Source organism: Littorina saxatilis, linkage group LG12 (genome assembly GCF_037325665.1).
Source record: "Littorina saxatilis isolate snail1 linkage group LG12, US_GU_Lsax_2.0, whole genome shotgun sequence".
Classification (NCBI taxonomy): domain Eukaryota; kingdom Metazoa; phylum Mollusca; class Gastropoda; order Littorinimorpha; family Littorinidae; genus Littorina; species Littorina saxatilis.
Window position 1 is genome coordinate 82,701,669 of NC_090256.1, and position 18,665 is coordinate 82,720,333.

At 39.5% G+C, this 18,665-nt stretch overlaps 1 protein-coding gene and 2 long non-coding RNA genes across 5 annotated transcripts in view; 2 read left to right on the forward strand and 1 right to left on the reverse strand.

Moving 5' to 3' along the window:
* Window positions 1–18,665, forward strand: part of LOC138982950 (BTB/POZ domain-containing protein 16-like) — a 59,959-nt gene that overhangs the window by 15,928 nt on the left and 25,366 nt on the right. For all 3 annotated transcript variants that reach the window (XM_070356345.1, XM_070356346.1, XM_070356347.1), the window contains 3 exons: window positions 860–926; window positions 8,485–8,641; window positions 13,048–13,228. In XM_070356345.1, coding sequence (XP_070212446.1) covers window positions 860–926; window positions 8,485–8,641; window positions 13,048–13,228 — 405 coding nt within the window. The remainder of the gene's footprint in view (window positions 1–859; window positions 927–8,484; window positions 8,642–13,047; window positions 13,229–18,665) is intronic.
* On the forward strand, window positions 13,831–14,876 carry LOC138982956 (uncharacterized). The gene is made up of 2 exons (XR_011461014.1): window positions 13,831–14,106; window positions 14,290–14,876. It is a non-coding gene; the product is annotated as an uncharacterized lncRNA (long non-coding RNA).
* On the reverse strand, window positions 15,032–18,412 carry LOC138982955 (uncharacterized). The gene is made up of 2 exons (XR_011461013.1): window positions 17,490–18,412; window positions 15,032–15,554 (listed from the first exon to the last, which is right to left on the reverse strand). It is a non-coding gene; the product is annotated as an uncharacterized lncRNA (long non-coding RNA).

Consider the following 18,665-nt stretch of genomic DNA (forward strand, 5'->3'; position numbering starts at 1 on the left):
AATGGCGTTTGAGATTTTATCAATTTTACTTCGACAACATTTAGTGAAAATCATTTGTTCAAAGTCGGGCTATTTAATTCGCATAAGCAGATCGTATTTCACTGGTGTTTTTCTTTTCTTCGGACGACCATAGAGTAGACCTATAAATTATTAGGTCCCTGGGACGACCAAGGATTGTGGAAGTTGGAACAGAGAATCTTACGCTCTCTCTCTCTTTCTCTCTCTCTCTCTCTCTCTCTCTCTCTCTCTCTCTCTCTCTCTCTCTCTCTCTCTCGGTGATTCATGTGTTAAAAGTCGATGTAGGTGTGATGGTTTATTTTATAATTTAAATTAGTTGCATACTTATTTTGTGTTTAATTTCTTTAAATGTTTCTTTCTTTGGGTTCTTTACTTTCTCAGTTTCTGTCTTTTTTAAAAAGAATATTTTGATGTGGTGGAAATTTGGTGTACTGTAACTCAATTCTTGGCAGATATGAATCATGATCATGATGTTTGTGTTCTTTGTTGACTATAACACAGTATAAGTAAATCATTCTCCATGATAAATATTCTCTTCAAAAGAATCAAATTTAAATATGATTGACAATACATGCACATGATGTAAGTTGTAACATTCTTTTATCTTTCTATCCCTACCAGAACAAATATAAACACTATTTCATAACAAAAATAATCAGTTCAATTTTGCCCTTTCTCGAAAAGCTCTTTAAAACAAGTGACTCCAAAATTCCACAATGACTTCGATTTGTGGGTGTTTGTAAAATTGACACACCACCCCCAGTCTTTAGAAAGTGTACTTTTCTGATTCAAAGAATTAAGGACCAGAAACAGAAGCTTTAATTTATTTGTATTTTTGCAGATTTCTCCAGGAAGCACCATACTCCGCTCTAAGTGGGGTTAATGTAGATGGACGAGTACCAGAAAGGGTATGCATTTGTGTGTGTATAATTATATTGTTCTAACAGTAACAGCAAGCAATAATTCAGAGAGCAATTTTATTTTGTAACTAAGAGGATAGATTTATTACTTCCATCATAACAATTAGCACGAATTCTTGTGTGCATATCTTTGCTTGTCAACCTGTGATTACATTGTATTTGGAAAAGGGATACCCAAAAAGATCCCCAACAGCAGTTTGTTCCCCTAAATAAGACACCTTTCCAGAATGACCCCCTGTCTATAAAGGATATCTTTAAGTTTAACTTTTTGTTGGTCTCTTTTGTGGGGGCCTGGTAGCTCAGTTGGTAAAGCACTGGACATGTGATCAGTCAAGGTCGCAGGTTCGAATTCGGGCCGGGTCAACTTTATGTGCAGACCTAGAGACGGCAGCCATATGTCCCACCCCCGTGTCACCACAATGGCACGTAAAAGATCTCTGTCATTCTGTCATAAGTGCAAATGGCTGATACCAACTAAACACGCATACACTTGTGTATCTTGTCAAAAGCCGTGAGGGCGTAACACTCGAATCATATAACCCATATCTTGTCCTTAAGAGACGAAATATTAAGCCTGTAGGACAGTAAGCATTCTCTCTTTCCTTGGTCTCTTTGGAGGTCAATTGTACTACGTTGCAAGCCCCTGGAGCAATTTTTTGGTTAGTGCTTTTGTGAACAAGAAACAATTAACAAGTGGCTCTATCCCATCTCCCCCCCCCCCCCCCCCCTTTCCCCGTCGCGATATAACCTTCGTGGATGAAAACGACGTTAAACACCAAAGAAAGAAAGAAAGAAAGAGGTCGATTGTATGTGATTTTTTTAGTGATGAGTCTGAATGCTTACAGTTACAGTTATAAGTTTGACTATTTTTATGTGTTTTGGGGCCACTGAACATCAAGTTTAGTGAAAGATAAATTTATTACGCAAGAAGAAAAAAGGCAACACAACAAACAACTAAACCGGGAAAGAAACTTTACAATGAAATTTATGGAAAACAAGAGTGTTATCAGTGACTTTTCATTAAAACACAAAAGAGAACAATCATGTTTCATCAATGCATTGTTACGTGTTGCATTTGTGGGTTTGTTTTTACATGCATTGCTTTAATTTATTTATTTATATTTGTATGGGAGATTTATATAGCACTTGACGTTCTCTAAGCGCTTTACATATTAATTTCTGCCGTGTGAGATGGAATTTTTTTACACAATATATCACGCATTCACATCGGCCAGTAAATCTCAAGCCATTACGGCGAATATTTACTTTTCACGGCCTATTATTCCAAGTCACACGGGTATTTGGTGGACATTTTTTATCTATGCCTATACAATTTTGCCAGGAAAGACCCTTTTGTCAATCGTGGGATCTTTAACGTGCACACCCCAATGTAGTGTACACGAAGGGACCTCGGTTTTTCGTCTCATCCGAAAGACTTAGCACTTGAACCCACCACCTGGGCTAGGAAAGGGGGAAGAAAATTGCTTACGCCCAGAGTCGAACTCGCAACCTCTCGCTTCCGAGGCAAGTGCACTTACCACTCGGCCACCCTTTTATGAAGTCAGAGGGAACACCCTTTTTGACTCACATGCGAAGCAAAAGTGAGTCTATGTACTCACCCGAGTCGTCCGTCCGTCCGTCCGTCCGTCCGGACGTCCGGACGTCCGTCCGTCCGTCCGTCCGTCCGGAAAACTTTAACGTTGGATATTTCTTGGACACTATTCAGTCTATCAGTATCAAATTTGGCAAGATGGTGTATGATGACAAGGCCCCAAAAAACATACATAGCATCTTGACCTTGCTTCAAGGTCAAGGTCGCAGGGGCCATAAATGTTGCCTAAAAAACAGCTATTTTTCACATTTTTCCCATTTTCTCTGAAGTTTTTGAGATTGAATACCTCACCTATATATGATATATAGGGCAAAGTAAACCCCATCTTTTGATACCAGTTTGGTTTACCTTGCTTCAAGGTCAAGGTCACAGGAGCTCTTCAAAGTTGGATTGTATACATATTTTGAAGTGACCTTGACCCTGAACTATGGAAGATAACTGTTTCAAACTTAAACATTATGTGGGGCACATGTTATGCTTTCATCATGAGACACATTTGGTCACATATGATCAAGGTCAAGGTCACTTTGACCCTTATGAAATGTGACCAAAATAAGGTAGTGAACCACTAAAAGTGACCATATCTCATGGTAGAAAGAGCCAATAAGCACCATTGTACTTCCTATGTCTTGAATTAACAGCTTTGTGTTCCATGCTAGGTTTAGTTATTTGACCTTGACCCTGAAGGTCAAGGTCATGTAAAGGTCAAGGTCAAGCATGTGAGTCGTATGGGCTTTGCCCTTCTTGTTTGTTGATTGCATGTTTATTGCGTTTCTTGTTTTTTTGGGGGATGCATGGAGACCTAGGCTACTTTTCATTTTCACAACCAGAGTATTTCAGTACCGCTGACTGTTCTTCACTGACATTAGTTTTGAAATTGAAGGGAAAAAAATGGACACGACCTCTTTAATTACTCAAATTCTTTTCTTTTTGTTGTAAACGGTCCCCCCATTCCTTTAAAAGAGGCATACATAAAGATATAGAGCAATCCAAAAGCCTGGTTAGAGCAAAGTTCCATGTTTTGCTTTGTGCTAAGGCCAAAAAAAAAAATAGGTCTGTTTACGGTAACCCGACCGACCCTATTCTTTTCGCGCGACCCTAGACTTTTTTTTGGCATTTGGGAAAAAAAAAAAAAAATCTTGGTTTTTTTGCAAAATAACGTTAAAATATGGTTTTTTGGAGAGAAAAAAAAATCCCGACCTACCGACCCTATTTTTTGGGCCTATGTTACCGTAAACAGACCTATTTTTTTTGTTGGCCTAATGGGTCATAGGGGTGTTTGTAATGGTGTTGAGCTTGTTGAATGCCTCAAACAGATAAACCTGTCGTTTGAATGACCTACTGGGTGAATATGTGGTACAGATTATGTTCTATACATTACTGTCACTCGAGCAAATCATTCTTGTGTTAATGTCATTCCTAACAAAAAGCTAAGAAGTAGACAGTAGTTGACCTGGGTTTTTTTACTCTCCCTTTGCTTCTCAGAATAAGTGTACCATGGAACCCCCCTCTTCAGACCTCCAAATGTAAAACACTCCCCTCTCTAGGATCTTGCTTTCTCAAATTATTTGTCAGCAACCTATATTAGGCCCCCCAAAAAATAGTCTGTTTTCGGTAACCCGACCGACCCTATTTTTTTCGCGCGACCCTAGACTTTTTTTTGGCATTTGGGAGAGAAAAAAAACAACTGTAAAAATATGGTTTTTTGGAAGAAAAAAAAAAAATCCCGACCTACCGACCCTATTTTTTTGGCCTATGTTAACGTAAACAGACCTTTTTTTTTTTTGCCTTAGTTTATCTCAGTTTTAACGCTCGGTCTGTTTAACATTAAAGACCTGTTTTTCTCAGAATGGGAGGGTTTCCTGCAGTGACCTACTTTCAAATTTTTGATCGCCAAAACAAGACATCAGTCTTGAAGTAGATGGCACGCTTGCACCTCCTGTCCGTCTTGGTCATCTGCCAGAAATCGCTTGATGCTATTCGCTATTCATTCCCGTTTGTTTGAACAACGGGAAGTAGTAATTAACACACTGAAATTTAAGATAGAAGTCCTCCATAATCAAATTGAACCGTTCGGTTTAAAAAAAAAATTAGAATGATGAAAACATGAACGCTTATGTTTTTCAGAATTTTCAGATTGGCTTTTGACCAACATTTGTATAAATATATAAAATTGAATAATCATCTCAAGAAAGATAACTCTCATCTCTCGTGATAGCGGAAAGATACACGCAGGTGCCTCACAGCCTTCAGACAGAAATTAAAAAAATGGTGCTCTATACATCATGTTATCATAATTGTTTAAAACACAGCGCCCCCCTTCGGCCACAAAGTTCATCGTTTATCATCTTTATGACAGCATCAATGGGTTCTTGTATCGAATCACAATATGGCCTCCAGTGAGAGCAGACGGTATAAAGCAGATGAGGAAGTGTAGATGTTTCCCTCATTTATTGTGAAGGTCTTAAACGAGGGGTACCACTGTACAGTATCACCAAAACTTCTCAACAGGGAGGTCAGAAGAGAGGAGCTGAAGAGGATTGTCAGACCTTATTGTGACAAATCCAAAGATCAATAAAGTACAGCCTTTACTGTGGTGTAACTTTATTACCAGGTCTCTTTGCCCTTTTGAAGACTTGACTATACATTCCGGTTTCTTTCTTCCACTGCTGATAATGGCAGCAGTATGCTGGTGTTGGCCTGATAATGATAGATATATTGGTGCTAGGATATATTTGTTTGAGGAGGACGTGTCACTTGAAAGGGGGGGGGGAGGGGGGGGTTGGTTTGAAGCCTGTGGCGCTATCAGTGACTTCATTAGTTTTTATTTTCAAAATGTGAGGGTTATCTTATACGCAACAGATGTTAATGATAGTGCCCATGCATTTATATGCTTGTTATCATTGCACAGACACAGAGAGACATTTGCGTGCACATGTATATATATGTATACACATGTGACGCACACACGCGCATCCACACAGACACACTCACACACACACACATACACACACATACACACACACACACACACACACACACACACACACACACACTCACACACACACACACAGACACACTCACACACACACACATACACACACATACACACACACATATATGCACATACACACATGCATGTACTTACACTGGTTTAGTTTTTATTTCTATCAGAAACCAGTTAATTGTTACTTCAATTTGTTTATAATTATATTTAGTTCTGATCTTATGAATATGATACACGCCAGGGTTTCCATAATGTTGTGTCTGACTATAGCTAAGTGATCCTTGAACTTAGAATAGCTTGTGCCACTATGGTGTTTATTTTCTTGTTGGATACAATTCCCCACCACTCAAGTGTATAATGGCTATTTGAGTATTTCACACCTAGTGAAACAGTGTTTGTCATAAAAGCACTCAGTGGTGCTGTGTGTACAGCAGATATAAGTACACTACATTGGGGTGTGCACGTTAAAGATCCCACAATTGACAAAAGGGTCTTTCCTGGCAAAATTATATAGGCATAGATAAAAAAAATGTCCACCAAAATACCCGTGTGACTTGGAATAATAGGCCGTGAAAAGTAGGATATGCGCCGAAATGGCTGCGATCTGCTGGTCGATGTGAATGCGTGATGTATTGTGTAAAAAATTCCATCTCACACGGCATAAATAGGATCCCTGCGCCTTGAGTCTGAGTCTAGAGATACGCGCGTAATATAAGACTTTATATAAAATAAGTAAGAGGTGGAATATTGCCTCAAGTGGCAGAGAGTATTGACCCTGTAGAAGCTCTCTGAAGGTGGAGTGGTCAGTTTGTTACCCATTTACCTGAACCTGCTACCTGCTGTGCTGTAAAGACAGAACTCGACCAGAATTTGTCCATGAATTATTCCTTTCTTTCTTTATTTTCCATAATGAGTTCATTATTTCTTTATCCCTTAAAAATGGTCAATGGTATAAGTCGTACTTGGGAGTCACAGATGCTTATGAAAAGTAGATGGATATGGTCAGGAGTATCCTTTTCAAACCTGCTACCTGCCTGACAGCTAGGGTAGACAGACACACTGTTATGAAGGAATATAAATTGCCCTAAGCAGGTTTGTTAACCTCAGGCTACTCGGTCGAGTCCACCACAAGTAATATACAAATTGCACAGACCTACAGCACAACAGTTGCACAGTTCAATGAACCATAATCCTTCTGCATCAACCCTTTTCTCATTTTGTCTTCTTTCCTTATTTGCCAGACACTGGGAGAGCTGTTAACAGCTGAAAGTGAAACCAATTACAGTGAAACCCCCATTTTAAGACTGAAATAATCTGATTAGGAAGTTCTTAAAAATAAAATAGAGGTAAATTTAAAGAGTTTATGAACAGGCAATGTGAAAAAACAAGGTCTTAAAGGGGGAAGTGTTAAATTGGAAGGTGGTGTTGAGAGAGTGGTTCCACTGCATTGCACAGTATGCAAGAGCAGGCGCGCAGCACCAGTAATCTGATATTTGTTTTCACAAGACTGTGAACCTGAGTGGTGTTCAGTAAGTAACATGTTTACAACAACGCGAACTCAGTTTCGCCCCACAGAGCATGAAGGCGGCGCTGACAGTATTAAACATAACAAAGCTTACATATTGTACCTGTCGGCTGTAAATTACCCACCTGACAGATTACGTCTAGGTACTCAGGTAAACACAGACTGTCGTCCACAAGCCACTGGAACTGGAGCAATTTTTTGATTAGTGCTTTTGTGAACAAGAAACAATTAACAAGTGGCTCTATCCCATCCGCGCCCCCCCCCCCCCCCCCCCCCCCCCCCCCCCCCCCCTTCGCCGTCGCGATATAACCTTGAACGGTTGAAAACGACGTTAAACACCAAATAACGAATGAAAGCCACCGGAAAGCCACACAGATTGTTAATTAAGTGATCAGGGATCATTTCACACTTACTGGGTAACATATTAGTATGGTTCTGGGATCAGTGGATCAAGCTGTTGCTAGACATTACGGATCTGAGCTGGGCAGAAGATCTTATGCAATAAGAGAGACTCAGAGAGCCCAAACTGATTGATCTATTGATTATTTGCAGGCGGAAGGTTAAGCTTCACTGCTGACTTGTAGTACGAGAGAGAATGCCCGAACAAAATTAGAAGTAATAGCGCAGGGAAGGGATGGAAAGCCGGTATGTCTGAAATTCCTTTGTGTGTCAGGTTTTCTTTGTGGGATTTTTCAGAAAATGTGTTTTCTCTTGGTTGGCTGTATATACAAACCTTGTACTTTTTCCTTATGCCCCTTTGTGTACACATGAAGAAATAAGACATCCAAGCTTTTAGAAAAAGCCTATAGTATTTTAAGAGATGTAAGCAGTATTAGCATGCAGAAATGTGGAGAGACAGAGAGAGATAGGTCTGGGAGGGGGGGGGGGGGGGGGGGGGAGCAAGAGAGATATAGGGCTGTTGATGAGAGAGAGAAAGAGCAGATACTTACACTTTAGTTGAATACCATCACTAGGTTAAGTATTTTATCACTCCAATATCAGTAAGAAAATCCCCACAGGGCAGAAATCAGAAAACACTTACAGTGGAACTTGTGCAGTGACAATTTCACTGTAGACTAAACTGACTTATCTCATTGTCTCCCAGGTACGGATATATCCTTACCCACTCATATGGCTCTATCTGACCAGGTACGGATATATCCGTACACACAGTCACTACATTACATCTGCTCTCATTCGGCACATATCCACATTCTGCTCAGATTGTTAGCTTCAGTCACTTCCTGTAACGTCGATCTAACTCCTGCATTCTAGCGTGTTGATACACAGTTACTACAATTCTGAGTGACCTGCTGCAGCACAGCTGGTCTTGGCTAAAAATAACTTGTTCAACATAGGTGGGGTACTACAAAGTGTTGATAAAGGCCTGTGTGATGTGCAGTTCAATGTGTTACCACGATGCCGGGAGAGGAGGCAGGTGGGGCAGAGCAACCGCTGGCGGCTACCTGAGTGCCTGTACAGCGACCTGCTGGGCAAATCACAGGCCCTGAAAGCCATCAACATGCCCTACAACTCCACCATGGTCCGCATCATCACCGGTAAGGATCACAACACAGTCCCCGAAACACTCCCCTGGGCCTGGTGCCCTCCCACGCCCCCGGTCCCCCCACAGCCCTCTGAGAGGGGCTACACCCAAAAAATTGTGCAGGCTGCCGCGGCTTTTAATGCTGAGATGTGGCGGCAGAGACTGAGAGGGAGTGTGGTCTTCCCTCACATGAAGCTGGCGGAGCAACGTGCAGCTGCACAGGAAGAGGCTGCCTTGCAGTCGACTGCAGGAGAGAAGGAGAAGAGTGTGACAAAACTGCCTCCGCTGCAACTCTAGGGGAGATAAAAACAGCCCAAGAAAACTGACCTACAGAAATGGATGTGATTTGATGTCAGATTTCTACCTCTGTTCTCTTAATCAATCATCCTTTTAACTTTGTTTACAAAAATGAATGTGATTTGTTGTCAGATTTCTACCTGTGTTGTTTTTCTCTTAATCAATCATCCTGTTAATTTTGTTTAGCTGGATAATCATTCTTAGGCCAAAAAAACAAAAAGTTGTGGTTACGGTAACAGAGCCAAAAAAAATAGGGTAGGAAGGTAATTAAGGCAATCACTTTTTTACATTTAGTCAAGTTTTGACTAAATGTTTTAACGTAGGGGGGGAATCGAGACGAGGGTGTGGTGTATGTGTGTGCGTGTGCGTGTGTGTGTGTGTAGAGCGTTTCAGACTAAACTACTGGACCGATCTTTATGAAATTTGACATGAGAGTTCCTGGGAATGATATCCCCGGACTTTTTTTTCTTTTTTTTGATAAATGTCTTTGATGACGTCATATCCGGCTTTTTGTAAAAGTTGAGGCGGCACTGTCACACCCTCATTTTTCAATCAAATTGATTGAAATTTTGGCCAAGCAATCTTCGACGAAGGCTGGACTTCGGTATTGCATTTCAGTTTGGTGGCTTAAAAATTAATTAATGACTTTGGTCATTAAAAATCTGAAAATTGTAAAAAAAAAAAAATGTTTTATAAAACGATCCAAATTTACGTTCATCTTATTCTTTATCATGTTCTGATTCCAAAAACATATAAATATGTTTTATTTGGATTAAAAACAAGCTCGGAAAATTAAAAATATAAAAATTATGATCAAAATTAAATTTCCGAAATCGTTTCAAAAACTATTTCATCTTATTCCTTGTCGGTTCCTGATTCCAAAAACATATAGATATGATATGTTTCGATTAAAATCACGCTCAGAAAGTTAAAACGAAGAGAGGTACAGTAAAGCGTGCTATGAAGCACAGCGCAACCGCTGCCGCGCCAAACAGGCTCGTCACTTTCACTGCCTTTTGCACTAGCGGCGGACTACGTTCAGTTTCATTCTGTGAGTTCCACAGCTTGACTAAATGTAGTAATTTCGCCTTACGCGACTTGTTTTTTTTAAACTTTTTTTCTAATGTGTACAAATTAAACCTACTTGACAGGGAAATAAGTGTGCGACTCGGGCGCTTTCGCTTTCATGGCGTTTTCTGCACTCGTTTTCTTGTGTGTTTTTTGTTTTGTTTTGACAAATGTAATAAAAAGTTATAGGGTCGGCCCCTAAAAATAGGGTAGGTCGGGTTACCGTAACCACACCTATTTATTTTTTAGGCCTTACATTGGCTAATATTTTTTCTGTGATACCAGTGTCTTTGCTCTTGTAACAAAGGCACAATCTTGCCTGCCATGAGAGGCATCATTACATATATATGAAATCATCGTTTGCATGTTATGTTTTCATATGACAGTTCATATTTAATGTGGAGAAAAAAAGAAAACAGAATGTGAAGATTTCTGAATACTTGAATTAACATTTCTGAGTTTCCCGGGGTTTTCTTTGTGTGTAGGATGCTTGTACAGGATGAAGGAGTATGAGTATGAAACGAATTCTTTCAGGATGTATAATGCTGATGAAAGAAACAACAAGTTTCCATTTTTCGAAGTGTCTAGATCTGGCTTTAATGGTTTGCTGACAAAGTGGAGTACATTGTTTGTTTTTCCTGTGATATTTGCTCAATGTACAACTGCATGGTTAGTGTGTACATACTGTCATTTTTGAGTCACTTGAGAAAAAGTGACTCTATGTAATCGGTCAGTGTTAGTCTGTCCGGCCGTCCGGCCGGCCGTCCGTAGACACCACCTTAACGTTGGACTTTTCTCGGAAACTATCAAAGCGATCGGGCTCATATTTTGTTTAGTCGTGACCTCCAATGACCTCTACACTTTAACGATGGTTTCGTTGACCTTTGACCTTTTTCAAGGTCACAGGTCAGCGTCAAAGGAAAAATTAGACATTTTATATCTTTGACAAAGTTCATCGGATGTGATTGAAACTTTGTAGGATTATTCTTTACATCAAAGTATTTACATCTGTAGCCTTTTACGAACGTTATCAGAAAAACAAGGGAGATAACTAGCCTTTTCTGTTCGGCAACACACAACTTAACGTTGGGCTTTTCTCGGAAACTATAAAAGTGACCGGGCTCAAATTTTATGTGAACGTGACTCCCAGTGACCTCTACACTTTGACGTCTGCTTTGGTGACCTTTGACCTTTTTCAAGGTCACAGGTATGTCTTGAAGGAAAAAAATTGAAATATCATATCTCTGAAACTATTCATCGGATTTGATTCAAACTTTATAGGATTATTCTGCCTCATATAATATTCAGAACTGCGAAAGTGACTCGATCGAGCGTTTGCTCTTCTTGTTAACTTAAGCCATTGCAGCATTATGTAACAGTTTCTGTTGTGTATTCCATGTTGTGCCACCTTATTCTTTTTCATTTATATTTCTATTTTATTTACAAATTTTTCATTCACATTTTTTTTTCTTTTTTTACTGTTTTATATTTGTTTTATTTTTGTCCTTTTTGTAATTGCGTTATTTTGTACATTGTACTACCATTTTCCTTCCTTTAGGCCAAAAAAAAAGGTCTGTTTACGGTAACATAGGCCAAAAAAATAGGGTCGGTAGGTCGGGATTTTATTTTTTTTATTTTTTTATTTTTTTCCAAAAAACCATATTTTTACGTTATTTTGCGATTTTTTTTTTTTTCTTTTTTTTTCCCCCCAAATGCCAAAAAAAAGTCTAGGGTCGCGCAAAAAAAATAGGGTCGGTCGGGTTACCGTAAACAGACTACTTTTTTTTTTGGCCTTATAATTACCAGTTGGACATGTACAGAGGGAAAAGGTTAGCAAGCCATGTATATTTGAAAAGGTCTGTTTGTACAAATTGTGGATTGTTGTAAGTAGCTGTACATTGGGGGGTATAATGTTATTGCTAGTGATAATAAAAAGAAATGTTCATCAAATGTTTTTAAAAATGTGTTTGTCACCTTTCTAGATCACAGTTGTAACCCTGACCTACAGGCATTTTCTGTCTCCCTTCTCTGCCTGCAAATGTTTTGTGTGTGATGTTCACCGTCAAGATGACTTAATTCAACACACAAAACAACATTAAATGGAATGGGGGGGTAGGGGGGACACACACACACAAAAAAACACCAAACAAGCAACAACAAAACATCTTGCTACATTCTTTTAGTTTAGTTTTATTTTTTCCTCTTAATGCAGCATTCGTTCCTGCCTTTCTGTACAGGTCTTTTGAATTTTGTAACACTTTAATAAAGAGTCTTTGTAAAAGAGTATGTTGTATTTTTTTTGAGGATGTACAACTATTAGTGAAAATTGTGCTTGTAGAATTGTTTTACTTTTTTTTCTATTATTAATAGCAATTCCGCAATTTTTTTCCTGTCCCATCACTTTTTTCATTTGCATTTCTATACTTTTCTTTTAATTATTCTGAAGCAACAGACTTTGTGCTTATTTTTGTCAATTTTCCTTTTGTTCACTTCAAGATGGGGTGAGCTGGCGTTCCTTTTGTCTTTGTTAAGTTAGGCTGCAGTATTGTGTTGGTAATTTAATATGTATTTTTTTGTTGAGTTTATTCATCTACAGTACAAATGTACTTAGAGTGCTTATGGTTTAGTCCTTACCCTGATTTGTTTCTTTGCATAGGCAAGGGAGTAGAGTAGAAGTCGGTAAGAAAGATTATTGTTTGTTTTTATTTTTCTCTCTGTTTGACAGTTAATTCTTTCTCAGATGAGTAAGTTATCATTATTTCTTTATTTCTCTTGTACCATCCATAGCAAACAGAATTCTGTTTTGCAGACTTACTTATTTTGTTTAGCATAAATATACATGCTTATTATGTTGATAACAGTGATTGTAGTGCATAGTTATTTTGTATTTTTAATGCTTTTTTGTTGTCTTTTTTTGTACGCTGTTATGAAGTCCAGGCTAGTTAGTAGTAAAGCGCAGAGCAGTTATTCACAATCTTTCTTTATGCAGATTACTTGTGTAGCTGCTTTTTTCTCCCTAACCCGCCTGTCGTCTTTTTGCTTAATTTGCTTCAGCTGAGAGTCCTAAGAGTTGCACAAACATGGAAACAAACGCTCCCTACTCCTTCCGTCGTCCGCAAACCACACCTAATGTTTCTAGTTCCCGGGAACAGCCTGTCACCACCTCTTCTTCCATCACAAATAGAGATGGACGGCTGTCATTCAGCACTGCTAAACTGCCCACACGTGCAAAAAGGTAAGAGTGGAAGAAGTAAACAATCAAAAATTGGCGAATGACTCCATGAGTATGGGTCATGGTCTGTCATTGGTTGTGACAGGTGAGTGAGTGTCAAATATTAGGTGAGATGTAGTAGTTTAAGTTTTGGGGGAAAAAACAATTGATATGTAGCAAAAATAAAGAATTGTGAAAATATTCTGATCAGACAGCAGGAAACACAAGAAAATGAAAACCAATCAAAATTGCCACTAAAATAATTATTATCATTCCAACAAAAGTGACCTAGGGAGAGAGATCATCATATTATGTGATGGATGAACAAGGTGTTGTTGTTTGACAGAAAATGTAGATAAAATGTCTCATGTACCATAGTGTCTGCAAATTCTAGCAAATTGGAACCCCCTTTTCAGACTTCCAAATATCTGGGAAAGTGAGGTCTTAAAGGTCCAGACCATGCTGTTTTAGCGTCAAAAACGCTTCGAATCGTGTTCCTGCGCGACCGAACACTTCCCGATGTTTGCAGTTAGTAAGAAAACCACTTTCTTACCGTCTTCAACAATGTTTGGTTTACTTCGGAATCTTCTAAGGCCGTAATCCGACGAATTTCGTGACCGAAGCGACGGATTTCTTCTCCAAAACGACCCGCCATTGTGCCGCGTGATCTTCGCGAGACTGGCTTATGAATAAATTATCCGTGACGTCACACTGTGTGAAGATGGTTGTTTACCAACATGGCAACAAGCGTAACTGCAGACGAAATTGAACCGTACATGTTCGAACTACCAGTTTCTCTCCTCGAATCAAGCATGAAAGATGAGGAGCGGAGGCCACTTCCAGCAGTAGTGAAAAGACAGTGACGATGAAAATTGCGACTCTGTTTGTCTCAGCGATCAAAGGTAAACACGCCCGCTCTCTGTGCTGAACTTATCGTCTGCTTTCGAGTCTGTGCTATTTTTTTCACTCTCGCCTTGTCAACGCACTCGCGAATAAGTGGGATATTGTTTAAGTGTTCATGCATTGCATGCACGAGTAAAAGAACAACAGCTCATCGCAGTTTTAACTGTTCTTGATTATTTCAGAGACTGGTGTCAGAGTGGCCACTGTACCTGTTGTATTGTGTGGGAGGGGCAGATTTGAGAGAGAGAGGAAGCTAGCCTGAGGTACATTGTAGAATGAAAACTTGCAGGGGAGCAAGAATGCATCACCAGCCACGAAGGTGTACATACAACTTTTTTTGAGGTGCCTATATTTGTTTGATTGTTAAATGTATGTATTTGTTGTTGTTTTTAAAGGCTATCAAGAAAACTGTTGTCATTTAAATTTGTAACACTCAGGCACATATAGTTTCACACACACACAAGATTAACTCACTTGCATGCCCACAGAAGAAGTTTGCTCTTCACATTGTTCTGTTGTTGTTGTTTTTATAATGTAATCATTGTAACATCAACACTCAGTAATAACCAATATTACAACACAATCACTTTTTCATCAGAACTCACTCACATACTACATGTATTAAACCCTGGTTTATGGACACTTGCATTTGTACTTTGCATGGGAAAGCAGCCTGAATTTCAGATGAACTTTAATAAAAGAAGATTTATATGTATGTTGCTCTAGATGCATGTTTTAATAAATAATAATGACATTCAGGAAAGTAAAAGGACTGTTGAAGTTTGCTGTTGTAAAATGTCTGATGATTAGGGTTCTGTTGCACATTTAGTGAATTGACTGTACCAATTGCTGTTATTATTTACACCCAATCAGTGCATCCACATGATATTATGTAGCTTAAATTAAAGAACATGTTTTGATGTGTTCAGAACATACCGACAAGTTGCACACTCACTGACTTTCCGAAAGAACAGGAAAGTTCTTCCTGCCTGTCTGGTCACTGCCATCAGAGACCTCTTTCTGTCACAGAGCTACACAGGCTTCAAATATATGTAAGATAAATAAAAGGTACATTACAACTCTCAACTGCGGGGTGTGTGTGTGTGTGGGGGGGGGGGGGGGGGGGGGATGTGCATAACCATTGCATACTTAAGGTCGGCTTAAACTGCAAACAGAAATGTGGAGCTTGCATAACAATTCTTGCTTTGGCAGATTTGGAGATAGGCAGCCTCAGTCTATATAGTTGGTCACCAGTTGGGGCGTCCTGCTTGGTGACAACTTGAGCTTTGTCAACTGGTCTAGCTGTAGCAGTCAAAGTCTGGGCACTGTTGCATTGTAGTCTTGCTGTGTATGCAGAGCTTTGTTGTAGCTGCCATAGGCCAGTGTTGCCATAGACCAGTGTTAGGATCACCACCCCCTCAAACAGCTCCTTCAGTTAACCTGATGCCTGTTTTAGACAGAAAAAAAAGTTACCACAATCAGCAGAACTTTCACTGGAGAATGGGCATAATTCTTTCATACTTTCTTTCTCATAGCCTTTTTTTGGTTTTTATAATCTCTTCATTACACTAAATAACATCCATCTTAAGACCTATTTTGAGCCTGAATTTAAGTTGACTAGTAATGATATTAATCATAATGTATTTATTTTTATAATGTACAAACTAGAGTATGTATGTGGATATGTGTGTGATGGTGCTGGTATGGATATGCGTGGTTTGGGTTATGTGTGTACTGATGTGTACATTTTATGTGTTTTGTATGTTTTGCGAGTGCGATTTTATGTGATGTTATTCTGTACACCAGCCAAAACAAAATGTCTGGTATATTAGATAATAAACGCACCTTTAAATTTATTAGCGACTACACCCCGTCACCCTGCAGTCCCCCTCCCCCCCATTACACCCTACACTTTTAACATTGTATAAAAAATCATGTCCCAATATAGGTCCCTAGTTACCTGGGAGGACGTTAAGCTCCATAATCAACATCAACAACGTATTGAATTGAATTGAAAAGCTGGGGTTAGGAGGTCTAACTTCTTGAATTAAAGTGGTTTTTTTCTCAGGTGCATGTAGTTTTTTATTTGCTTGAAATCATGGTGTATTCTGGTTGTAAGAGAAGAGTCAATTTCCTTGTAAGCCTGCAAAATTAAGATTTGTCATTTTTGAAGTACATTTTTGTAAGAGTCCAAAATAGTCCAGGATAAGGAGGAAAAACATAGGGTGGGTCAGGAAATCTGAAACATTGCATAGTTTTGTTTTGCCTATGTAGACACAAAAAGTACTCAGAGTACTCCCCCCCCCCCCCCCCCCAAGAGAGCATAGCTGTTTTAATTATTTTAATGCCACTGTTAGCAAGAGGAGTACTACAGACAGCAATCAAACAGTGGATTTTTTCTGTAGACATTGTTATTTCTGTTTAGGTGTTTCAGTAGTTTTCTATGCGGATAAATCATGCTGCATGATCACTAGAAACAATCCAGCTCTGTAGCATGCAGGTTTTTTAAAGGTTTTTTTCCCATGTTACTCTGAGAGAAAAAAACAACCCACAGAGATAAAGTTGAACTGGCAGTTTGACTGAAGCAGTGGTAATAACACAGAGTGCTCTTCCTACAATCAATTTTTTTTATGTGGATGATGATGTCCATACATGTACAGTTTGGTTGTATTATTTTGCTAGACTATTTGTTTCTGTTAGATATATCTGCTCACATGATTGTTGTTCATAATTTGACATTACATTTACTGCTGATCAAAATGTATTGTTGGAATAGGTCTGCTTAATATTCTGACTGCAGTTTTGTAATAAAATCAAATAACACAGATGTTTTAAGTATCAAAGTGCTTTTCACACACACACACACACACACACACACACACACACACACACACACACACACACACACTCACACACTATGAGTATGACTGCAAACATGAATTTGTACTTGTATTAATTATAATTACTGTATTACAGAACCTGATCTGAAAAAAAGGACAACAGCAAATTATTCATGCAAGCTTGCTGTATTAACGATTTCTTTATCCATTTAATACAACACTGAATTAAAAGATAACAACTATAACAACGTGTGTGTGTTTGTGTGAATGTCTATGTGTATATGGACGGACACTGATTAAACCTGAGACTCATCGATTACCCAGGTGAGTGTAAAAGAGGGAGAGAGAGAGGGAACTTTAAGGTGGGTGCATGGGGACGGGCATGTAGTAACAGATATATGTTTTAATCTGTAATCTTAACACATGTGCTTAAAATTAGGAACAGATGCCATTCCACTACAAATACTGTCAGTCTGACAAAAACGCCCAGTGACACTGAACCCCTATCCCTTACAGAACACATTCAGTATACATGTACTCACTTCCTTTCGTCTGCGTTTAGTGAAAGCAGATCGTTCTGATGACACTGATTGGTATCCGGTTTCTGACCTCCTGTGAGTGGTCAACAATTGTCGGAACTGGAACTGCGTTAGGCAACAGCTGTTTTGTGTGTGCCAGGTTTTCTTGCCGGCTTAACTGCGTTCGCATTGGAAGAAAGTGTCGCGAAACACAGCACATCGTGTTGGCCGTTTCCAGTTAATCAGTCTTGCTGCAGAAGTTGTAAGCCCATCGGAAAAAGGTGACAACTGATGCCTGAACCTTTTTTCTATACTTCATAGCTATCAGCAGCCGTGCGCATTCCTTCGGCGTGCTGTTGATGCTCGATTTAGGCAAACGCCCACTTGAGCGTAAGCTGTAACTTTCGGTTTCCAAACACAAAGTGACGTCACAGCCGGTTCTCGTCTACTGGCGGCCATTTCGAAGTCTCGTTTAGCAGACGAATTTGGCGGAACGTTTTTAATTAAATCACAATGATTAAGCTACGAATCGGTGAATTTCTTTACATTTTTGGAATCTTTAGGTGCATTTCTCTAACCTTCAGTCATCGGTTAGTGGTTCTAATAACCTTTAAAACAGCGTGGTCTGGTCCTTTAAGGGGAGGTTCATTTACAGATGTATGCATGAACAGAAAATGTGAAAAAACAAAGTCTTCCAAGGGCAGGAAGCAGTCTTAGATTATCGATTGGGGGAGGGGGGGTCCAAGATAATGTAAACATAAATGCTGTTTATGTCGTTGTGAGTTAATTAGTTTTCCCATGTTGAACTGTACATTTCACAATGTCAGGCAGACATCAAAGCTTGTAAACCCAAACCCATCAAACAAAGCAACCTCTCTGAATCAGAACTGGTCGCCCTCAAGTCCCTACAACAAAGATCCGACATCGTCATAAAACCAGCAGACAAAGGAGGGGCTGTTGTGGTTTGGGACCGCGGCATGTACATCCAAGAAGCCAATCGGCAGCACCTTCTGGGTGAAATCAACAACAACCCTTCTTTTCATCCCAACCTTCTGTTCACCATGGATGTGTGTTCTCTGTATGCATCCATCCCTCATTCCGACGGACTTCAAGCACTTCAGTTCTTCCTGGACAATCGTTCTGTTCGCGACCCACCCACTCCGATCCTCCTCCGTCTCGCGGAGCTTGTCCTCACGCTCA